The 25,693-nt window shown below is 42.2% G+C and overlaps 1 protein-coding gene across 3 annotated transcripts in view; it reads left to right on the top strand.

Annotated features, from left to right (window-relative positions):
• Positions 1-25,693, top strand: part of GALAK (galacturonic acid kinase) — a 114,020-nt gene that overhangs the window by 34,049 nt on the left and 54,278 nt on the right. For all 3 annotated transcript variants that reach the window (XM_010264981.3, XM_010264979.3, XM_088893299.1), the window contains one exon: positions 5,062-5,127. In XM_010264981.3, coding sequence (XP_010263283.1) covers positions 5,062-5,127 — 66 coding nt within the window. The remainder of the gene's footprint in view (positions 1-5,061; positions 5,128-25,693) is intronic.

The raw sequence follows: 25,693 nt of genomic DNA, 5'->3' as shown, positions 1-25,693 counted from the left end.
CCCAAAATAAGTGCCAACTTCATGTTCTTAGATACAGCTAAGGACATAGGGAACATGCCAAGAACCTGTATTCTGGGCAAGATAATACTACAAGGGTATATCAGCTCTATCAGGAATACTTTGGTCTGCAACAAGGAAATAAAACCCTAAAAGAGTACTATGCTAGTATGAAGAACCTCAGAAATGAACTCAATGTCTATCATCCTCTCACTCCAGATGTTAAGGTTCAGCAACAACAGAGGGAACAACTAGATGTCACAAGGTTCTTAGTGGGGTTGAAATCAGAGTATGAACCAGTTAGGGCCCAAATATTGGGGGGCTCTACCCTTCCTACACTTGAGGATGTGTTTGCTCGGCTTCGCAGAATTTCTTTGGGACAGACAGAGAATCCCACACAGTCTGATAGATCAGCTTTTGTGTCAGCCAGAGGTGGTGGACGTGGTACGAAAGGGGGAGGACATGCCTCCCGAGGAGGTCGTGGTGGTTCCATATTTGGCCGTGGTGGTGGCCGTGACTCAGGGGGAGGCCGTGGCAAAGAAAAAGGAAGCTCTACAAGGAAGTGTACCCACTGTGGCAGGGAAGGACATTCCGTAAATTTTTGTTATGATCTTCATGGCCGCCCTCCCTCTAAATGGGCCAATCATGTTGTTGCTGGTGGGGTTGATGTCAGTGATAATCAACAGGCAGACCTAACTCCTTCCACATCTACATCTGTTTCCAGAAGGGAGATGGAGAGTGTACCGCGTGATGAGTATGAGCGGTTCCTTCAGTCCACTTCACAGCACACTACTACTACTCTTGCCCACTCAGGTATAGCTTGCCTGTCATCTAAAACCTCTCCTTGGATTATTGACTCTGGAGCCTCTAATCACATGACCGGGGCTCCAGGTGTGTTCTCTTCTCTCTCTGAAACTTCCACATCTCAAACTGTTACCCTTGCCAATGGTTCCTCCTCTCCCATCTGTGGTGTTGGCAATGTTGACATGGCTTCTCTTTCTTTATCATCTGTTCTATATGTCCCTAAGTTTCCATTCAATCTTATGTCTGTTAGTAAATTAACCAAGACTCTTAACTGTTCTGTTACTTTTTTCCCTTCCTCTTGTGTTTTTCAGGATCTCAGGACGGGGAAGAAGATTGGTGGGGGGCATGAAGCTGGTGGATTGTATTATCTTGACGGTGGTGGATCGTCAGTTGCACTTCAGACTTCACTCACTCCTCTACAGTGGCATTGTCTATTGGGACATCCTTCTCTCAAGGCACTCAAGATACTAGTTCCGTCTTTGAGTCATTTGTCAGTGTTACAGTGTGAGTCGTGTCAGTTTGGGAAACATCGTTGTGTTTCCTTCAGTCCTAGAGTTGAAAGTCGTATGTTGAGTCCTTTTGCTTTGGTTCATTCAGATGTTTGGGGCCCGATCAAAATAAAGTCTTATAATGGTTATAAGTATTTTGTCACTTTTATTGATGATTGTTCAAGAATGACATGGATTTATTTAATGAAAGAAATGAGTGAATTATTTTCCATTTTTCAAAAATTCCATGCTGAAATACGTACACAATTTGGTGTTCCAATCAAAGTTCTTCGTTCAGATAATGGTCGTGAATATTTTCTTACTTCCTTTCAACAGTATTTAGAACAGCATGGCATCATTCATCAAACTTCTTGTGCATCCACTCCTCAACAAAATGGGGTGGCTGAACGGAAGAACCGTCATCTCCTTGAAACGACTCGGTCTATTCTTCATCATATGAGTGTTCCTAAACGGTTTTGGAGTGATTCTGTACTTACTGCGTGTTTCCTCATTAATCGGATGCCCTCCTTTATTCTTCATGGTCGGTCTCCCTTCTCTATCTTGTTCCCCACCTTGTCTCCCTTTCCATTAACACCTCGTATCTTTGGCTGTGTGTGCTTTGTTCACAATCTGAGTTCTGGAATAGACAAGTTGGATGCATGCTCCATTAAGTGTGTCTTTCTTGGTTACTCTCAGACTCAAAAAGGGTACAAGTGTTACAATCCCATTACTTGGAAGTGCTATGTCTGTCCTGATGTCACCTTTTTTGAGTCTGTTCCCTTCTTCTCAGGAACTGAAGCATCTTCGTCTCCACCTTTACTTCCTCTTCCTCTTCCGGTCAGTGATCCCGTTCCGGGTGTTCCTGTTGGAGTTGACTCGTCACCTCATCCAGTGCAGATCCCTATTGAACGACCACCAATTCGGCAAGTGTATACACGTCGAATGACACCGGCCCCTCCTCTATCTTCTACCTTGTCCGCGGATCCTGTCGTTGCTCCTGTTGCTGAACCCTCAGGACTTGATCTACCCATTGCCTTATGGAAAGGTAAACGTAGTTCTACTCTCCATCCCATTTCCAATTTTGTTTCAGTATCTCGCCTTTCCGCCTTACATCGCCAGTTTGTTTCACTATTGTCATCTATTTCCATACCTAACAATGTCCAAGAGGCTCTTAGTTCACCTGGGTGGAGGCAGGCAATGGAGGAGGAACTCTCTGCTCTTCAGCATACTTACACGTGGGAGCTCACTACTCTTCCTCCTGGTAAGCATGTTGTGGGTTGTAAATGGGTGTATATTGTTAAATACTTGCCAGATGGTAGTGTGGAGCGTTTGAAAGCCAGACTTGTTGCTAAAGGTTATTCACAGTTGTATGGAGTGGACTATATGGAGACCTTCTCTCTAGTGGCTAAGATTAGCTCTGTCCGTGTGTTAATTTCCCTAGCAGTTATGTATGATTGGCCCTTATTTCAACTTGGCATAAAAAATACCTTTCTTCATGGTGACCTTATAGAGGAGGTATATATGGAGCAACCACCTGGGTTTGTTGCTCAGGGGGAGGCTGGTAAGGTGTGCAGACTGAAAAAGGCAATTTATGGGTTGAAACAATCGCCTCGTGCTTGGTTCGGGAAGTTTAGTGAAGTGGTGAAGAATTTTGGAATGAAACAATGCCAGGTTGATCACTCAGTGTTCAACTATGACTCAGAAGCTGGAAAGATTTTATTAGTGGTCTTTGTGGATGATATTGTCATAACTGGCAGTGACAAATTGGGGATCGACAAACTCAAGGTCTTTCTGCAAAATCATTTTCAAACAAAAGACCTTGGGACATTGAAGTATTTCTTGGGTATAGAAGTTGCTAGATCAAGACAAGGTGTAAACCTGTGCCAAAGAAAATATGTTCTCGATCTATTGGACGAAACAGGACTGTTAGGTGCAAAACCGGCTGAGACTCCTATGGAACCAAATGTTAAGTTGAGCAGTGATACAGGGGAAATATTTGATGATCCTGGAAGGTATAGACGACTAGTGGGGAAGCTGAACTATTTGACTATCACGAGACCAGACATCTCCTTTGCAGTCAGTGTGGTGAGCCAATTTATGCAGAACCCTCGTATATCTCACTGGGATGCAGTTCTTAGAATTGTAAGATATTTGAAGGGACCTCCGGGCCATGGGCTATTGTATAAACCAGGAGGAAAACTTGAAGTAGTTGGGTACACGGATGCAGATTGGGCGGGCTCTGTGTTTGATAGAAGATCTACTACAGGTTACTACACATTTCTTGGAGGAAATCTTGTGACGTGGAAGAGTAAAAAGCAGACGGTTGTGGCTAGAAGCAGTGCTGAAGCCGAGTACAGAGCCATGGCACACACTACATGTGAATTAGTGTGGTTGAGGAATCGCCTACAAGAAATCGGGTTCCACATGGATAAACCTATGAAGTTGTACTGTGACAATCAAGCTGCGCTCCATATCTCATCCAACCTTGTTTTTCATGAGAGAACAAAGCACATAGAGATTGATTGCCACTTTGTGAGGGAGAAGGTTCTTACTGGAGAGATAAGCACAGAACATGTAGGCTTAGGTGATCAGTGGGCAGATTTGTTTACAAAAGCCTTAAGCTCAGGGAGAGTGAACTATATATGTAACAAGCTGGGATTATATGACGTATATTCTCCAGCTTGAGGGGGAGTGTTAGAGTTAGCCGAATAAGGGTAGATTAGTCAACTCACCTTGGTTAAGTTATGAGCTTATGTGGCAGTCTTATTAGAGGTTCTCTGTCCCATACTTAAGTAGGGGCAGTTTAGTCCTTGTACATTTAATTAGAGCCTAATCACTATTAAGAGGTCGACTGATAGGGTTTAGCTATCTGGTTTGACAGTTCTTTCATCTTCTTCTTCTTCTCTTCTTCTTCTTCTTCTCCTTCTCTTTCTTCTTCTCCTTACTGGTTCGGACTACTGTAGCAACAGTAGAAACAGATACCATCTAGAAGTAAAGAGGGGAAGGGAGAAGAAGAAACAGCAGAGAAAGAAGAATGAATATTTTCCAAGTGTCAGTGGTGGCTTCCAGACTGACTTATGTACTTGGGTTCTCAAAAAGATGTAAGAAATAACTAGAATGATCAGTCCTAACAACATTACCTTTATACCAAGTAATGACCCTCTAAAACATCCAAAAATTATAAATGAGATTTTATTTATTGAAAAAACTTCTGCCCCTTCTATGCTGAAACAAAAAGAGCCTTACAATGATCTTAATTCTTATAGACAGCTTTTCATTATGGTCATTTTGAGTCCTTTTTGTTAAACATGTAATTGAATTTCTTTCAGCATTCCCTGAAGTTTTATTGGTAGATTCTGTTTTTTCCTAATATTTACCCTATCCTACCCTAAATTTTCAAACTTCTTGGTGAAACTTCCCCATTCCTATATGACAAAATTTCTATAGATTTGATAGTCTTAAACTTCTCTTACATTTCTAAGTTGGGATTTGGTTTCAAAGTAACTGACGTTAGACAAGCAGATATAGATGGAGACTGGGATGAGGTATTTTTACATTTTTCCATTTCTTCTTTTACTTTTGCTTGTAAGGAGAACTAATAAAAATAAGAAAATTTTGTTTTATTACCAATCAAAAGAATATTTTAATACATCTTTTTGCTTTACCCCCGAAAGAACATGATATTGATGTAATTTCTTTAAAATTTATATTTGAAAACTTTGATTATATTTTGCATTTATATTTGCTGGTTTAATTACTGTTACTGTTGTAGGGTATAATAGGATTCATTTGTGGTTCCAAGGGACTTGATAGTTCAGGCCTTAGCTCTTCAGCTGCTGTAAGTTTATTTCTTCTTTACCTACCTGATTTCAATTTTAGCCTGCATGAATTTGATAGAAAACCAAATTATAATGCCTAGTAATATTTTTGATGTTTATGATAAAAATTGACTAAACTAAGAATTTTCTAAGTGATAACATAGAGACGTTGTATTAAAAATGTAAAAAAAAAAAAAAGCTTACAAGGATTACCCATAAGCCTGAAGATTGAACCAATAAAATGAATCTGATGCACCCCAATATCCCCAAAAAATGAATCCTTACACAAGGAAAATATGCAATGATTTTCTTATTGATAACTGTTCCAAAGTATTTTAATTTGTAAAAAAAAAAGAATGATGTTCAGCATAATATGTGTTCAATTCCACCCTTGAGATAGTTGTAATGATGTGCCTTGTTATTAGAAGAGGGGCAAACTTGTCTTCTTATCTATGTTTATGTCACCCTAATAAAGAGTGGGGGTTTTTCCAGTCCCATAACTCATGTCCAACTTGTCACATAACTCATTTTGTCACAGATAATGAAGTTCTTTAGTGAGAACATTAGCTAGTTGCTCATTGGAGCTGACATAAGTTGTACATACTTCACCCCTGTCAAGTTTCTCCCTGATGATTTGTCCACTTCAATGCACTTAGTCTCTATCATGCAAAATTGGTTTGCAGCTAAATTTATGGTTAATTTATTGTCACAATAATGTCATAGTGTCAATAAGATGAACAGTAGAGAGTCTAGCACCAGGTTTCAGGGGTGTCAATGAATAAATTCGACCCCCAGCCCTAAAGACCCTTTATTATATTATGAATATTTACAACTAAGCCCGTATGAGCTTAAAATAATTTACAAGAAAGCCCTTATAGGCCAATGGGATTACAAGAAAGCACTTATAGGACTGAAAGAGAAAAATTAAGTAATAAGAAATACAATACAGCAGGGGCTATAATATTAAAATACATCAATACTCTCCGCACATAGGACCTTCATCAAAGCCTAATTCTCCTAACAAAATTTTTATCCAAAGAACTCCAACCCCATGAGTCATGGCTCTATATTCAGCTTCAGTACTAGACCTTACAACACACTTTGTTTTTTTGCTTCTCCGAGTGACCCAATTTCCACCCACAAAGGTACAATACCTACTGTTGACAGATGTTGTTGTACACTGGTTTAGTACCGCAGGGGTATTTCTGTAATTTTTTCCATTCTTTATGTTGTACGACCAGTATAGTATAAATAACAACTGCTTCACTCGCCTGAAGCATTCTTTTGAGGAATTCAGTCCTCTCGCCTCTCCTCTCTTCTCTTCCTCTCTTCTCTTGTCCAACATGGTATCAGAGCGGGTTCGTCCAGGCCTGAAAACAAATTAGTTGAGATCATTCTCCAATGCCGAGTAGGTTGCCTCTTCATCTCCTAGAAGCTGTATCCCTGATGTTCGACTTCAAGAAGGAAGAAGGTGCCGGCATGACTGTTCAGCTTCCTAGCGCAGAAAAGAGTTCTGGTACAGAGTCTTTTCATCTTCCAGCCTAGATGCTGTTTTCTTTGATTGCTCGGCTGTAGAGAGGCTGTAACCTGATGTACGAAGAGGATGTTCTGGTTTGCTAAGAAGGTACTGTCCATCTACTGTTCGGGTGCCCTGGTATTCAACTAAGGTTGTTTTTGGTTGTTTTCTTCTTGCACCCTTCGATGGACTGTTGGTGCCCTAAAAAATCCGAATGTCGTGTTCTCCTCTTGTGTGTTACTACTGTTCGGCTACATTGTTGATGGACTGAAGTTGTTTTTTCTCCCATTGACTGTTCTTGCTGTTCGGCTACATTGTTGATCTCAGTGACTATTCGGCTACCCTGATGTTGGTGTCAGCCGATTAGGTGTGTGGTGAACTATCACCTTGTATCTTTTTTTCTACTAAGGAGTTGTATGAAAACTGTAAAACGGTAGGTCATACAGACCTGGTTATGTACTGCAATTGCAGTGTTTGTATGTTTGTTCTTTGGATTCCTACAAAATTGTAGGTCATACAGACTAGTCCAAGTGCTGCAGCAACAGTGTTTGTTCTTGGCTCTCTGTGAAACCGTAGGTCAGAAGTACCTAGTTGTATGCTGAAATAGCAAGTGTTTCTTCTTTTGTGGACTGAAGGGCATAAGATCCCTTTTCTGTAGCAGCTCTGTGAGGCAGTGTGCCTTGGGTGTTGTGTGTACTTAAACCTGAAATCATGAATAGTGAAGATTCAGCCACATCTGGAATCTCCACAATGCTGAATGGAAAGAGTGGGGGTGGTGACCTATCCTTCCCTATGGCTGTTGTTCCTCTTGATGGATTAAATTACCTAGAACGGTCAAGAGGGATCAAGTTATACATCACTTCAAGGGGGAAAATAGGCTATATTAATGGAAGAATCAAAGAACCACCCTCTGGGAATACTGAATATGATAGATGGGATCAGGAGAACAGTATGGTAATGTCTTGGCTCTTGGTCTCCATGCAACCACAAATAAGAAAGAACTTCATGTGGGCTGAAACTACAAATGAGATCTGGGAACAAGCAAGATCCACATATTCAAAACTACGACACTATGCCAAGATCTATCAACTGCAGGCAGCATCATCTACTTGTCGACAGGGGGAGAGAAGTTTATCAGTATATTACTCTGACTTGACCTCTGTCTGGAAGGAATTGGACCATTACCAGAATGTTGATTGGAAGTGTGATGAGGATGCCAAACTTTACAAGAAACTTGTCTCACAGCAAAGAGTGTTTGCCTTCTTGCATGGCCTAAATCCTATGTATGAGTCCATCAGAGTACAAATTCTCAGTTCTAAGGATCTTCCATCATTTCAGGAAGTCTGTGCTCTTGTTCAATCTGAAGAGAGTAGAAGGAACTTGATGAACAACACTGGTGGGGATGCAATTGTGTTGGCACCAAAAGGGGGTGTCTCTACTAGTGTGGGATCTTCTTCCAGGAGAGGGGATCTCCAGAAAAAAACAGAAGATAAGGAAAAATTGTGGTGCACTAATTGTCAGAAACCCCGACACACCAAAGATACCTGTTGGGATCTCCATGGGAAACCAAAATGGGCTCAAGATTTGACTAAGAAGCAAGGCTCAGATGTGAATAAAAGGTCCGGGCAGCAAGGTACAAAGAAACACCACATGGCCAACATGGTTACTCGGGAGAATCAGCCCCCCATTCCTATTGTGACTTAAACACATCTCTCTAGATCTGACCCAAGGGAGGATATTGTAAACTCCTTCCGTGACCATCTAGAGCTCTATGGTAGAGCAATTCGTCAGATGGATTCTCCTCCCACAACCTTGTTTGCATCCATGTCAGGTAACCCTGCCACAACTTTCCATGTTGCTTCTCACAACCTTGACTCTCCATGGATCATTGATTTTGGAGCGTCAAAACACATGACTGGTATGTCCTCTTACTTTCAAACTGTTGACAGATGTTATTGTATGTATTGTACACAGATTTAGTGCCCATAGGGGTATTTTTGTAATTTCTATTCCACTTGTGTTGTATGGTGTAGAGGAGATGGGCCGAATGGCCCATAGGCTGTCATTCTATGTTATGTTTATGTTTTTTCTCTGTAATGGGCCTTATTCTGGACCCATACTCTTATATACTCTGTTTTGTAATTTCTTGCCCATCCAAGGGCCCCTCTGTAATATTTCAAAGATTAAGTTAATAAAATGATTTAGAGTGTTAGAGGGAGGTTAAGTTCGAACCTCTCTTCTCTAACTCTCGTATTGCCACCAGCTCCTTTCCTCTCTCAACTTCTTAAGCTTCTCTTGTTCTTTTTTTGGTTTTGTATCTAATCTCAAGCTGTTTTAGACTACAAGAGGGTTGTTTTCAACTTGGTATCAGAGCAGGCTAGAGCTTGGCATGACCCTCATGTGGTTCTAGTTCAGCCAACTGCATGAGGAGGTTCTAGGGCTGAAAGCTTAAAGTCATTCGTCTGGTTCTTGGAGGTCATTGGAAGGTGCCCAAGTCTCTACACACTTGGAGAATGGTTCGGTGACCGGGAAGAATCAGAGAGCAAGGTATTCAACCTGATTTGAAATCAGAGAAAAGGGTGTCGAAGTTATCTCAGAAAGCAAGGTGTTCGGCCTGGTTTGAAGTTCAAATCAGAGATTCTCGTACTGTAAGTTTTCTCAGTTTTTTGCTGGGTCATTTTCGTTGCTTGGGAGGGCTGTTAAAGCATTCAAAACCCTCCTCCATTCTGCCTTACTGTTGCTGGACTGATTCAACTCAGAGATTTTTGGGTTATTTTGGAGAGCAATTCGACTGTTATTGGACTGCCAAGCTGCTGAAACTGATTTGGACTAAGTGGTACTAGTCTCAATTTCAGCCCAGCCTTTTTCTTGGACCTATACGGAACACTATTGAAGTGGTTTCTACTAGTTAACGGTAGGCTGTTAACTACTGCATACAGAGTGTTTGACAAAAGGTCTCTTAAGGACTGTGGACTTTTTCTCTCTCTCTTTGGGACAACGGTTGTTGGGGACTTGGAATATTTTGTGTTTAGGGGTCTACTGGTTGTCCCTTGAAGGCTGAAATAGTATTTCTTACTCTAGAAAGAGCTGCCACCGAGTTGGACTGTCACAGTTATCAAGACTAAACTGATTCTGTGAGCTGGTTGTTGTTGCCGATTCAGCTCAAACTAAGTTCATCAAGAACCCCAGTACCTTGGAAAACTTATTAAAATCCTAATTAGAGCCTTTGCATGATGGATTTCTCGAACCTTGAAAGCAAGAATGCTGCTGAATATGGACAGACTTTGGGAACCCCAGCCGATTCTATGTTGGCTGTAACTACAGTTAAACTTGATGGAACCAACTACTTGGCATGGTCGCAATCAGTGAAATTCCATATTTGTAGCAAAGGGAAATGGGGTTTTATTTCTGGGAGCAAGAAAGCTCCTCCAGAGGATGATCCATCTTATGAGAGATGGATGCAAGAAAACTACACAATGATTGGATGGCTTGTGAATTCAATGCAGCCACAGACTAGTCAGCACTATCTTTGGATGAACTCAGCTAAGGAAATCTGGGATAGTGTTGCAGAAACTTACTCCCAGAAGTTGAATGTTGCCAGAGCCTACAAACTGAGGAGTGATGTGAAGAATCTAAGGCAGGGGGAGAAGTCACTTGCAGCATACTTCTTAACCCTGAAATCTCTATGGCAAGAGATTGATTTGATAGAGGCTGTGACATGGGATACCCCTAATGATGCTGAAACATACAAGAAATTAGTTGAAAGGAACAGGGTCTTTAAGTTCCTGACAGGGCTGAATTCTGAATATGACATCACAAAGCAGAACATTTTGTCCAAAGAAGATGTTTCATTGTCTCAAGCATATGCTTTGGTCAGCAGTGAAGAGAGTAGGAGGCAAGTGCAGGTTCAAGGAGTCAGTATCAATGATCGTTTTGCAAATATGGTAATTAAACCCAAAGGGGTTATAGGAGCTCCCAGTGGCACAGGAAAGAAGGAGGTGGTGTGTGAATATTGCAAGAAGCCGAAACACACCAAGGATAAGTGTTGGAAATTGCATCCCAGTCTTGTCCGAATCCGATTCCAGAAGAAGAATGATAGTAGAAAGACAGGAAGTGCACATGCAGCCACAAGTACAGATACAGAGGTTGAGTCTGCCAGTACACAATTGGCAGCCATGAAAACTGAATATGAGAAGTTTGGAAAGATGATCAGCCAGCTTGAAGGTGTAACTTCATCATCCAACCCTTCTGGAAGTTCAGCCACCACCGCATTTGCACACTCAGGTATAAGAGATTCTGCTAACCATGCATCCACCTCAGGTAATCCCAAGACCCCTTGGATCATAGATTCAGGTGCTTCTGATCACATGACCAGCCTTTCCACTTTATTTGTTTCATACGATTTGCTTCCTGGTCGTGACAAAATCACCTTAGCTGATGGTTCTCTTGCCCCTATTTCTGGTAAGGGCATTGTCAAGCCTACAGACTCCTTACTCTTATCTTTCACTCTTCATGTACCTAAATTGAATACAAATTTATTATCTGTAAGTAGCTTGACCAAGTCATTGAATTGTTGTTGTTGAGCAGGAGAAGAAGGAGAAGAAGAAAGGAAGAAGGAAGAAGAAGAAGAAGAGGCTATAGAGTTAAGGCCTCAAAAGAATAGCTTCAGTCGAGTGAAGCATTGTATATATACTATACTGGCCGTACAACACAATAGGTCTACAAAAATTACAAAAATTACAAAAATACCCCTACGGGCACTAAACCTGTGTACAGTACATATAATACACCTGTCAACACTCCCCCTCAAGTTGGGGCATAGATATCAATCATGCCCAACTTGTCACAGAGACCTTGGTGTCTGGAATGGTTTAGCCCTTTTGTAAAGATTCTGCTAGTTGGTCTTCAGAGCTGATGTATGGAGTGCATACTTCGCCTGTGATGATTTTCTCTCTGATAAAGTGCTTGTCAACTTCAACGTGCTTTGTTCTATCATGTAGTACCGGTTTGGCAGCGATACTTATAGCTGCCTTGTTGTCACAGAGTAGAGTCATGGGTTTATCTACTGGAAAACCCAACTCTCCCAATAAATTCTTTATCCACATACCTCCGGCAACTCCATGTGCCATTGCACGGTACTCAGCTTCAGCACTGGATCTAGCTACCACGGTTTGCTTCTTACTCCTCCAAGTAACAAGGTTCCCTCCTACAAAGGTGCAGTAACCACTAGTAGACCTTCTGTCACTTTGAGATCCAGCCCAATCCGCATCTGTGTAAATTTCAACTCTCAAATGTCCATGTTTCTGGAATAATAAGCCCGCACCAAGGAACTTCTTAAGATACCGCAGTATTCTCTCCGCTGCTTCAAGATGAGTGGACCTAGGTGCATGCATGAACTGGCTGAGGACACCAACAGCATATGCTATGTCTGGACGAGTCATAGAGAGGTACAACAATCTCCCTACAAGCCTCTGAAATTGCTTCACATCCTTAAAAGGTTCACCTTGGCTGTCACTTAACTTATGGTTGGGGTCAATAGGAGAGTCAGCTGGTTTAACCTCAATCTTTCCAGTGTCCTTAAGCAAATCTAGGACATATTTCCTTTGGGAGATGAAGATACCCTTTTTTGATCGGGCAACCTCAATTCCAAGGAAGTATTTTGCGGGTCCTAGATCTTTCACTTCGAACTGAGTGGCAAGGTAGTCCTTCAAACTTTGAATTTCATCCTTCCAGTCACCAATAACAATTTTGTCATCCACATATACTATTAGGGCAGCCATTTTACCTTCTACTCTTTTTACAAACAGTGTGTGATCTGACTGACATTGCTTGTATCCCCTCTGCTGAACTGCAGTATGAAATCTGCTGAACCAAGCTCTTGGTGATTGCTTCAGCCCATATAAAGACTTCTTCAACTTGCACACCTTTTGTTCACTTCCTTGAGCCAAAAAACCAGGGGGTTGAACCATATAAACTTCCTCTTCAAGGTCACCATTCAAAAAGGCATTCTTGATGTCGAACTGATGTAGATCGCAATTCAGATTGGCAACAAGAGAAAAAAGGATTCTAATAGAGTTCATTTTGGCAACAGGGGCAAAGGTTTCTGCATAATCAACCCCATATACTTGAGTAAAGCCCTTTGCCACTAAACGAGCTTTATACCTCTCCACGGTTCCATCAGCCCCATGCTTAACAGTGAACACCCATTTACATCCAACTGGATCCTTTCCCTTAGGGAGATCAACAAGTTCCCTCGTGCCATTCTTATGAAGAGCATCAATTTCTTCCTTCATGGCCTTTGTCCATTCTGGTACTGAGAGAGCTTCTGCCACATTCTTGGGAATAGGGATACTGTCAATGGAGGTAAGAAAAGCACGAAATGAAGGTGAGATGTTCTCATAGGAAACAAAGTTGCAAATGGGGTGTTTAGTGGTGCACGACCTAACACCTTTCCTGTGGGCAATGGGAAGGTCAAGATCATTAGCAACAGAGAGGTTGGGAGTCAAGTTACCTGAGTGAGTATGATCTTCCCCCAAGAAATTTGATGGCATTTGAGGTACGGCTTCTGGATTCTCCACAGCTCTTGAACCTGGTTGGCCTTTACGACGACGAGAAAAAACACGGAAAGGTGGAGGATCAGAAGGAGAAGGGGGAGAAGGAGAAGGAGTAGGAAGAGGAGGAAGTTGAACCAGTTTCTCCTCATGCCGACACTCCCCCTGAGGAGAAACAGGAAAGAAGGGCTCATCCTCAAAGAAGGTAACATCCATGGAGACATAGAATTTCCGAGAAACGGGATCAAAGCAACGATACCCTTTCTGAGAGAATGAGTAGCCAAGAAATATGCACGGGATAGCACGATAGTCCAATTTCCCCCAGGTGGGAGATAGGTTTTGCACAAAGCACCGACAACCAAAAACACGAGGAGGAATAGAAAGAAGAGGGGCCTTAGGAAAGAGAAGCTGATGTGGGGCTTTGTACTCTAACCAACGAGAGGGCATTCGGTTAATGAGGTATGTAGAACAAAGGACGGCCTCAAGCCAAAATCGTTTGGGGACATTCACGTGGAGTAGTAAACCCCGTGCCACTTCAAGAAGGTGTCGGTTCTTTCGTTCAGCCACCATTTTGTTGTGGCGTGCGGGCACAAGAGCTCTGGTGAAGTGAGCCATGGGAAGCAAAGAACTCTGTGAGGTCACTATGAAAAAATTCTTTTGCATTGTCTGATTGAAATATTTGAATTTCGGTCTGAAATTGGGTGAAGACCATCCGCTGAAAATCTTGGATAATTTTTGATACTTCCTCATGGGTTCGCATTGGATATACCCAAGTGTATCTGGAATAATCGTCAATGAAGGTAAGGAAGTACTTGTAGCCACTCTCAGAAGGTAAAGTAACAGGGACCCACACATCAGAATGCACAATGTGAAAAGGAAACTCAAATTTACTATTTCTTTGAGGAAATTGAGTTTTACAATGCTTGCTTAACTGACACGTTTGACAAGAAAAATTAGAAACAGACACGGACTTACATAGTTCTGGGAAAACAACTTTCAGGGACTCAAAAGACAAATGACCAAGACGACAATGCCACAGATACATTTTACTCTTTCTGAACTGACTCAGACTCTGTAACATGAAGGCCAGCCGTATTCTCCAGCATATAGAGTCCATCAACCATACATCCCCTACCAATCGTCCTCCTCGAGGCCAGATCCTGAATCACACAATAGGAAGGGAAAAAAGTCACAAAACAGTTTAAGGAATTTGTAACACTACTGACTGAAAACAAATTCATAGGGAATTTTGGAACATGAAGAACATTAGAAAGAGTAAGGCCGAGGGGAAGAGAGAGAGTTCCTTGACCAGCTATGGAAGTGTATGATCCATCAGCTAGTCTCACTTTATCTCTTCCGGAAAGAGGGTGATAAGTTTGGAAGTAAGAGGACATACCAGTCATGTGTTTTGATGCTCCAGAATCAATGATCCATGAAGAGTCAAGGTCGTGAGAAGCAACATGGAAAGCTGTGGCAGGATTACCTGATGTGGATGCAAAAGAGGTGGTGGGAGGAGCATCCATCTGGAGAATTGCTCTACCATAAAGTTCCAAATGGTCACGGAAGGAGTTTACAATATCCTCCCTTAGGTCAGATCCAGAATAGCTATGTTGGCCATGTGGTGTTTGAGTCACAGTAGAAGTGGAGGGCTGATTCTCCCGAGTAACCATATTGGCCATGTGGTGTTTCTTGGTACCTTGTTGCCCGGGTCTTCTAATTACATCTGAGCCTTGCTTCTTAGGTAAATCCTGAGCCCACTTTGGTTTCCCATGGAGATCCCAACAAGTATCTTTGGTGTGCCGGGGCTTCTGACAATTAGCGCACCACAATTTTTCCTTATCTTCTACTTTCTTCTGGAGATCCCCTCTCTTGGAAGAAGGTCCACCACTAGTAGAGAAACCCCCCTTTGCCGCCAACACAATTGCATCCCCTCTGGTGCTGTTCATCAAGTTTCTTCTACTCTCTTCAGATTGGACAAGAGCATAGACCTCCTGAATTGAAGGAAGATCCTTAGAACTTAGAATTTGTACTTTGATGGATTCATAGATAGGATTGAGACCATGTAAAAAGAAAAACACTCTTTGCTGTGAGACAAGTTTCTTGTACAATTTTGCATCTTCATCACACTTCCAATCAATATTCTGGTAATGGTCCAACTCCTTCCAAACAGTTGTCAAGACGGAGTAATAAACTGATAAACTCCTCTCCCCCTGTTTACAAGTAGATGAAGCTGCTTGCAATTGATAAATCTTGGCATAGTGTCAAAGTTCAGAATATGTGGATTTTGCCTGTTCCCAGATCTCATTTGCAGTTTCAGCCTACATGAAGTTCTTCCTTATTTGCGGTTGCATGGAGGTCAAAAGCCATGTCATAACCATACTGTTCTCCTAGTCCCATCTATCATGTTCTGCATTTCCAAAAGGTGGTTCTTTGATTATTCCATTTATGTAGCCTATTTTTCCCCTTGCAGTTATGTATAGCTTGATCCCCTTTGACCACTCTAGTTAGTTTAACCCATCAAGAGGAACAACAGCCATAGGGAAAGAGAGGTCACTGTTCCCATTCATTCCATTCAGCATTGTGGAGATTCTGGATGTAGCTGAATCTTCACTATTCATGATTCTAGGTTTTGAAGTACACAAAACCATAGGCACACTGCCTTATAGAGCTGCTACAGTCCACAACTAGGCACTTGCTGATTTTCGGTTTCACAGAGAACCAAGCACAAACACTGCAATAGCAGTACTCGGTTGTATGACCTACACTGTGTAGGAGTTCACAGAACAATATACGAACTACACTTGCAGTGTAACCAGGTCTGAATGACCTACAGTTTTACTACTTTAATACAGCTTCTCAGCTAAAAAAAACTCAGTAGGAACAGCAATACGAGTGGTGGTTCACCACACCTAATCGACTGATATCCACTTTCTAGGGCAGCCGAACAGTCACTTAGGGGCTAGGGTTCATCAACAGTCCCTTAGAGAGCTGAATAGAGCAACACACAATCAGAGGAAGGGGGACAGTCCCTACTCAGATTTTGGGACATTAACAATCGTGCAAGAAGAGAACCATAAACAGAAAAAGATTCAATTCAGTACCTAGGTCACCCGAACTGTGAATAGGTAGTACAGTCATGAACTCAAACTTCTCTTCAGATCAGAACCTTCCTTCGTACATCTGGGATGGTTTTCAACAGTCTTCTTAGCCGAGCAACACCAGTTACCAGCACCAAGGCTGAAGCTTGAAGGAAGAAAAAAAAAAACTTGCAGCAGAACCCTTTTCTGCGCTAGGAAGTTGAATAGTCAACTTTCTTGTAGCAGAACCCTACTCGGCAGTGGAGACTAACCGCAGCACTAGAGAATGCTTCCTCTTCCTTGTCTTCGAGCATCAGGACTATAGCTTCTATGCAGCAGTGGAGAGAGACCTCAGCTGGTTGTTTTCCAGGCCTGGACGGTCCTGCTCTGATACCATGTTGAGCAGGAGAAGAAGGAGAAGAAGAAAGGAAGAAGGAAGAAGAAGAAGAAGAAGAAGAAGAGGCTACAGAGTTAAGGCCTCAAAAGTACAGCTTCAGTCGAGTGAAGCATTGTATTTATACTATACTAGCCATACAACACAATAGGTCTACAAAAATTACAAAAATACCCCTACGGGCACTAAACCTGTGTACAGTACATGTAATACACCTGTCAATAGTTGTGTAACCTTTTTTCCTTCTCACTGTGTGTTTCAGGATCTGGAATCTCGGATGGTGATTGGGAGTGGCCATGAAGCGAACGGAATATACTTGCTCGACACTCCTGGCCAATGCCTTGATTATCCCAAGAACGCTGCCTTTGGTTCTACTTCTTCGGAGTCTATCAGTCGAATTTTGTTGAGTCATTGGCGTTTTGGTCATTTACCTTTTTCTGCTTTGAGTCATTTACTTTCCGAATTGTTTAAGGGAGTTAGTGTGTCCAGTCTCAATTGTGAGTCATGTCAGTTGTCAAAGCATTGTAGAAACAACTACCCTGTGAGAAATAAAAGATCTTCTTTTCCTTTTCATATTGTGCACTTTGATGTGTGGGGGCCTTACCACTTATCTTCTATGGGGGGCTATAGATATTTCATCCTGTTTATTGATGACTTTTCCAGATTCACTTGGATATACCTAATGAAATCCCGTGATGAAGTTCCAAGACTTGTGAGGCAATTTCATGAGCTTATTTTAATCCAATTTGATACCAGAATTAAAGTTTTCAGATCTGACAATGCAAAAGAGTACTTTGAAAAGAGCTTATCCTTCTATCTCTCTGACATGGGGGTTATGCACCAAAGCTCTTGTGTTAGAACCCTTGAACAAAATGGAGTTGTTGAATGGAAAAATAGACATATTGTTGAAGTTGCAAGAAGCCTTTTGTTTGCCTCACATGTTCCTACAAGATTTTGGGGTGATGTTGTTCTTACTGCTACCTATCTTATAAACCGTATGCCATCCAGGGTTTTTGGGTTTAAATCCCCCTTCAGTCTTCTTCATCCAAACAGGGATCTTTTTCCGATTCCTCTTCGTGTGTTTGGTTGTACTTGTTATGTTCACATTCCAAGTGCCCAAAGGCATAAGTTTGAACCAAAAGCCCACAAGTGCATTTTCCTAGGTTATTCCCCCACACAAAAGGGTAATTGTTGTTTTGATCCTAAGACTGGTACTCGGCATGTCTCTATGGATGTTACCTTTGATGAGTTTTCACCTTTTTATGGTTCCCCTCAGGAAGGACATTGTCAACAGGGGGAGAGTTTGTCACAAGTATTTGCTCTTTCTCTTCTTGTCCCAGTTGAATCTCTTAACAAGCCTGTATCCTCACCAAATGAACCAAAGGAGGATCAACCACTTCATTCATCTTGTCCTGGTGCTCCTATTTCTTTACCTCCTCGTCCTACCCATAATCCAAAAGTGTACCAAAGGCAAAGATCCAGAAGTGAGCAAGTTGTTTCCCTTACAACAGATGAGGCTCATACACTCCCAATCACAGATGAGATAACAGGTTCTGCTCCAGCCCCCTTGGAACCATCATTCCCAGATCTTGATGTCCCCATTGCTGTTAGGAAAGGAAAGCGGAAGTGCACTGCACGCTGCATTTCCAAACACCTTTCTTATGATCTACATTCTCCTTCATACTTTGCTTACCTCTCTTCAGTTGCTTCTAACCCTATTCCTAGGTCTGTATCAGAAGTTCTTGGGATTCCAGAATGGAGAGATGCCATGAAGTCTGAAATGGATGCTCTACACATAAATGATACATGGGAAGTGGTGGATTTGCCTGAAGGAAAGGATCCTGTTGGATGCAAGTGGGTCTTTACCATTAAATACCGGGCTGATGGGACTATTGAGAGGTACAAGGCCCGACTGGTTGCAAAAGGTTAGACACAGACATATGGGATTGACTACCTAGAGACCTTTGCCCCGGTTGCCAAGATGACATTTGTGAGGGTTCTCCTATCTCTGGCAGCTCACTTTGATTGGCTTCTTTATCAGTTAGATGTAAAGAATGCATTTCTGAATGGTGATTTACATGAGGAAGTCTATATGTCTCTCCCTCCAGGAATGTATGGGAAAGATATGCAAGGAAAGGTATGCAAGTTGAAGAAATCACTTTATGGACTCAAATAGTCTCCTAGAGCCTGGTTTGAGAAGTTTAGAGCTACACTTGTCAGATTCGGCTATGTCCAGACACAGTCAGATCATACTCTCTTTGTGAATAAAAGTGGATCTCTAGCAGTGTATCTCATTGTGTATGTTGATGACATTATAGTAATTGGTGATGATGCCTCAAGCATTCGGGCCCTTAAGTCTTTCCTTCACACAGAATTTGAGATTAAGGATCTGGGAGAGTTGAGATACTTCCTTGGCATAGAAGTTGCTAGATCTAAGGATGGGATTCTTATCTCCCAGAGGAAATATGTCCTTGATTTGCTGTCTGAAACTGGAAAGATGGGTGCTAGACCAGTTGCAACTCCCATTGATATGAGTCACAAACTTTCAGCTTCGGATGGAACATTGTTGGAAGACAAAGGGGTCTTTCAGAGACTTCTTGGGAAACTCCTGTACTTGTGCATGACTCGGCCAGATATTGCATATGCTGTCAGTCAGTTGTATTAGCCAGTTCATGCATGCTCCCAGAGATACTCATATGGCAGCTGCAGAACGAATTTTGTGTTATCTGAAAGGCTCTCCAGGAAAGGGAATTCTATTTACTAAGCATGGTCATTTGAAGCTTGAAGCTTATACTGATGCTGACTGGGCTGGCAATATTGATGACAGAAGATCTACTTCAGGGTATTGCAGTCTGGTGGCTGGTAATGTTGTCTCTTGGAGGAGCAAGAAACAATCAGTTGTGGCCCGATCCTCAGCAAAAGCAGAATACAGGGCCATGGCTCATGGAGTCTCTAAACTGTTGTGGCTAAGGTCATTGATGAAAGAACTTGGGATTGATCATGACAAGCCAATGATGTTGTACTGTGATAATCAGGCAGCCATCAACATTGCCCACAACCCAGTACAACATGATAGGACTAAGCATATTGAGGTTGATAGACACTTTATTCGAGAAGTCTCTTCGGGTGAAGTGTGTCTTCCATTCATCACTTCTGAAGGACAATTGGTAGATTTTCTCACCAAGGGCATTCCCAAAGCAAGGCTTCAGCATGACACTAGCAAGCTGGGCATGATTAACATCTATGCTCAGCTTGAGGGGGAGTGTAGAGGAGATGGGCCGAATTGCCCATAGGCTGTCATTCTATGTTATGTTTATGTTTTTTCTCTGTAATGGGCCTTATTCTGGGCCCATACTCTTATATACTCTGTTTTATAATTTCTTGCCCATCCAAAGGCCCCTTTGTAATATTTCAAAGATTAAGTTAATAAAATGATTTAGAGTGTTAGAGGGAGGTTAAGTTCGAACCTCTCTTCTCTAACTCTCTTATTGCCGCTAGCTCCTTTCCTCTCTCAACTTCTTAAGCTTCTCTTGTTCTTTTTCTGGTTTTGTATCTAATCTCTAAGCTGTTTTAGACTACAAGAGGGCTGTTTTCAACTTACGGCTAGTATAGTATAAATACAAATGCTTCACTCGCATGAAGCAAGTTCTTTTGAGGCATTAAGTCCGCTAGCCTCTTCTCTCTTCTTCCTTCTTCCTTCTTCTCTTCCTCTTCTTTCTCTTGCTCAACATGGTATCAGAGCGGAACCGTCCAGGCCTGGAAAACAACCAGCTGAGGTCACTATATTCCTGATGTTCGAAGGCAAGGAAGAGAAATCATTCTCCAGTGCTGCGGTTAGTCTCCAATGCCGAGTAGAATCAGCTTGACTGTTCAACTTCCTAGCGCAGAAAAGGGTTCTACTACGAAGTTTCTTTTTCATCCTCCAGCCCAGGTGCTGGTATCTGTAGTTGCTCGGCTGAGAAGACTGTAGAAAACTATCACCTGATGTACGAAGAAGGGTTCTGGCTTGCAGAGAAGATGGTGTCCAAGAGTGTACTGCCTATTCACTGTTCGGGTGACCTGGTACTCAACTGAAGTTTTTTTTTTTTCTTTTTTTTTTATTATTGTTCTCTTCTTGCTACCTTCGATGGAGATGCCCTAAAATCTGAGTAGGGTGACTGTTCGGCTACGCTTTTTTTCTCTTCTCTTGTGTGTTACTGCTATTCAGCTACTGTAAGTAACTGTTGATGCCCTAAACACTCAGTGACTGTTCGGCTGCCCTGAAATTGGTATTAGCCGATTAGGTGTGTGGTGAACTACCACTTTGTATTTTTGTTCCTACTGGGAAGTTGCATGAAAGTTGTAAAACTGTAGGTCATTCAGACCTGGTTACACTGCAAGTGTAGTGTTCGTATGTTGTTCTGTGGACTCCTACAAACTGTAGGTCATACAAACTCGTACTGCAGCTGCAGTGTTTGTGCTTGGTTCTCTGTGAAACTGAAAATCAGCAAGTGCCTAGTTGTGGACTGTAGCAGCTCTGTACGGTAGTGTGCCTTGGGTTTTCTGTACTCCTAAACCTGGAATCATGAATAGTGAAGATTCAGCCACATCCGGAATCTCCCCAATGCTGAATGGAATGAGTGGGAGCAATGACCTATCCTTCCCTATGGCTGTTGTTCCTCTTGATGGGTTAAATTACCTAGAGTGGTCAAGAGGGATCAAGTTATACATAATTACAAGGGGAAAAATAGGCTATATAAATGGAAGAATCAAAGAACCACCTTCTGGAAATGCTGAACATGATAGATGGGATCAGGAGAATAGTATGGTTATGTCGTGGCTCTTGATCTCCATGCAACCACAAATAAGGAAGAACTTCATGTGGGCTGAAACTGCAAATGAGATCTGGGAACAGGAAAAATCCACATTCTGAACTACGACACTATGCCAAGATCTACCAACTGCAAGCAGCATCATCTACTTGTCAACAGGGGGAGAGAAGTTTATCAGTTTATTACTCTGACTTGACCTCTGTTTTGAAGGAGTTGGACCATTACCAGAATATTGATTGGAAGTGTGATGAAGATGCCAAATTGTATACGAAACTCGTCTCACAGCAAAGAGTGATTGCCTTTTTGCATGGTCTCAATCCTATCTATGAATCCATCAGAGTACAAATTCTCAGTTCTAAGGATCTTCCATCAATTCAGGAGGTCTATGCTCTTGTCCAGTCTAAAGAGAGAAGGAGAAACTTGATGAACAGCGCCGGAGGGGATGCAATTGTGTTGGCGGAAAAAGGGGGTGCCTCTACTAGCGGTGGATCTTCTTTCAGGAGAGGGGATCTCCAAAAGAAAACAGAAGATAAGGAGAAATTGTGGTGCACTAACTGTCAAAAGCACCGACACACCAAAGATACTTGTTGGGATCTTCATGGGAAACCAAAATGGGCTCAAGATCTACCTAAGAAGCAAGGCTCAGATGTAATTAAAAGGCCCGGGCAACAAGGTACCAAGAAACACCACATGGCCAACATGGTTAGTCGGGAGAATCAGCCCTCCACTTCTACTGTGACTCAAACACCACATGGCCAACATAGCTACTCTGGATCTGACCCAAGGGAGGATATTGTAAACTCCTTCCGTGACCAACTGGAGCTTTATGGTAGAACAATTCGCCAGATGGATGCTCCTCCCACAACCTCATTTGCATCCATGTCAGGTAATCTTGCCACAGCTTTCCATGTTGCTTCTCACAACCTTGACTCTCCATGGATCATTGATTCTGGAGCGTCAAAACACATGATTGGTATGCCCTCTTACTTTCAAACTTATCACCCTCTTTCCGGAAGAGATAAAGTGAAACTAGCTGATGGATCATACACTTCCATAGCTGGTCAGGGAACTCTCTCTCTTCCTCTCGGTCTTATACTTTCTGATGTTCTTCATGTTCCAAAATTTCCTTTAAATTTGTTCTCAGTCAGTAGTGTTACAAATTCCTTAAACTGTTCTGTGACTTTTTTCCCATCCTATTGTGTGATTCAGGATCTGGCCTCGGGGAGGATTATTGGTAGGGGACGTATGGTTGATGGACTCTATATGCTGGAGAATATGGCTGACCTTCATGTTACAGAGTCTATGAGTCTGTTCAGAAAGAGTAAAATGTATTTGTGGCATTGTCGCCTGGGTCATTTGTCTTTTGAGTCCTTGAAAGTTGTTTTTCTAGAACTGTGTAAGTCAGTGTCTGTTTCTGATTTCTCTTGTCAAACGTGTCAATTAAGCAAGCATTGTAGAACTCGTTTCCTTCAAAAAAATAGTAAATTTGAGTTTCCTTTTCACATTGTGCATTCTGACGTGTGGGGCCCTGTTACTTTATCTTCTGAGAGTGGCTGCAAGTATTTCATTACTTTCATTGACGATTATTCCAGATACACTTGGGTATACCCAATGCGAACCCATGAGGAAGTATAAAAAATTATCCAAGATTTTCAGCAGATGATCTTCACCCAATTTCAGACCGAGATACAAATATTTCAGTCAGACAATGCAAAAGAATTTTTTCATAGTGACCTCACGGAGTTCTTTGTTTCACATGGCTCACTTCATCAGAGCTCTTGTGCCCGCACGCCACAACAAAATGGTGTGGCTGAACGGAAGAACCGACACCTTCTTGAAGTGGCATGGGGGTTACTACTTCATATGAATGTCCCCAAACGATTTTGGTTTGAGGCTGCCCTTTGTTCTACATACCTCATTAACCGAATGCCCTCTCGTTGGTTAGAGTACAAAGCCCTGCATCAGCTTCTCTTTCCTAAGGCCCCTCTTCTTTCTATCCCTCCTCGTGTGTTTGGTTGTCGGTGCTTTGTCCAAAACCTATCTCCCACCTAGGGGAAATTGGACTCTCGTGCTATCCCGTGCATATTTCTTGGCTACTCATTCTCTCAGAAAGGGTATCATTGCTTTGATCCTGTTTCTTGGAGATTCTATGTCTCCATGGATGTTTCCTTCTTTGAGGATGAGCCCTTCTTTCCTGTTTCTCCTCACGGGGAGTGTAGGCATGAGGAGAAACTGGTTCAGCTTCCTCCTCTTCCTAATCCTTCTCCCCCTTCTCTTCCTGATCATCCACCTTTCCATGTCTTTTCTCGTCATCGTAAAGGCCAACCAAGTTCAAGAGCTATGGAGAATCCAAAAGCTGTACCTCAAGTGCCATCAAACTCCTCGAGGGAAGATCATACTCACTCAGGTAACTTGACTCCCAATGATGGTCCTAACCTCCCTGTTGCTAATGATCTTGACCTTCCTATTGCCCACAGGAAAGGTGTTAGGTTGTGCACCACTAAACACCCCATTTCCAACTTTGTTTCCTATGAGAATATCTCACCTTCATTTCGTGCCTTCCTTACCTCCATCAACAATATCCCTATTCCCAAGAATGTGGCAGAAGCTCTCTCAGTACCAGAATGGACAAATGCCATGAAAGAAGAAATCGATGCTCGTCATAAGAATGGCACGTGGGAACTTGTTGATCTCCCTAAGGGAAAGGATCCAGTTGGATGTAAATGGGTGTTCACTGTTAAGCATGGGGCTAATGGAACCGTGGAGAGGTATAAAGCTCGTTTAGTGGCAAAGGGGTTTACTCAAGTATATGGAGTTGATTATGCAGAAACCTTTACCCTGTTGCCAAAATGAACTCTATTAGAGTTCTTTTCTCTCTTGCTGCTAATCTGAATTGGGATCTACATCAGCTTGACATCAAGAATGCTTTCTTGAATGGTGACCTTGAAGAGGAAGTTTATATGGTTCAACCCCCCAGTTTTCTGGCTCAAGAAAATGAACGAAAAGTGTGCAAGTTAAAGAAGTCTTTATATGGGCTGAAACAATCACCAAGAGCTTGGTTCAGCAGATTTCATACTGCAGTTCAGCAGAGGGGATACAAGCAATGTCAGTCAGATCACACACTATTTGTGAAAATGGGAGAAGGTAAAATGGCTGCCCCTAATAGTATATGTGGATGACATAATTTTTATTGGTGACTGGAAGGATGAAATTCAAAGTTTGAAGGGTTTCCTTGCCACTCAGTTTGAAGTGAAAGACCTAGGACCTGCCAAATACTTCCTTGGAATTGAGGTTGCCTGATCAAGAAAGGGTATCTTTATCTCCCACAGGAAATATGTCTTAGATTTGCTTAAGGACACTGGAAAGATTTGGGTTAAGCCAGCTGACTCTCCCATTGACCTCAACCATAAGTTAAGTGACAACCAAGGTGAACCTCTTAAAGATGTGAAGCAATTTCATAGGCTTGTAGGGAGATTGTTGTACCTCTCTATGACCCGTCCAGACATAGCATATGTTGTTGGTCTCCTCAGCCAGTTCATGCATTCACCTAGGACCACTCATCTTGAAGCAGCCGAGAGGATACTGCAGTATCTTAAGAAGTTCCTTGGTGCTGGCTTATTATTCCAGAAGAATGGACATTTGAGAGTTGAAATTTATACAGATGCGGATTGGGCTGGATCTCAATGTGACAGAAGGTTTACTAGTGGTTAGTGCACCTTTGTAGGGGGGAACCTTGTTACTTGGAGGAGTAAGAAGCAAACGGTGGTGGCTAGATCCAGTGCTGAAGCTGAGTACCGTGCAATGGCACACGGAGTAGCCAAAGGTATGTGGATAAAGAATCTGTTGGGTGAGTTGGGTTTTCCAGTGGACAAACCCAAGACTCTGCTCTGTGATAACAAGGCTGCTATAAGTATTGCTGCTAACCCGGTACTACATGATAGGGCGAAGTATGCACTCCATATATCAACTCTGAAGACCAACCAACAAACATCTTTACAAAAGGGTTATCATTCCAAACATCAAGATCTCTGTGACAAGTTAGGCATGATTGATATCTATGCTCCAACTTGAGGGGGAGTGTTGACAGATGTTATTGTATGTACTGTACACATATTTAGTGCCCGCAGGGGTATTTTTGTAATTTCCATACCACTTGTGTTGTACGGTCAGTATAGTATAAATACAAATGCTTCACTCGCATGAAGCAAGTTCTTTTGAGGCATTAAGTCTACCAACC

The sequence above is a fragment of the Nelumbo nucifera genome, chromosome 8 (assembly GCF_055504915.1).
Source record: "Nelumbo nucifera cultivar China Antique chromosome 8, China Antique-T2T, whole genome shotgun sequence".
Taxonomy (NCBI): domain Eukaryota; kingdom Viridiplantae; phylum Streptophyta; class Magnoliopsida; order Proteales; family Nelumbonaceae; genus Nelumbo; species Nelumbo nucifera.
Note: the sequence above shows the minus strand (reverse complement) of the source record. Positions and strands in the feature narration are given on the sequence as shown.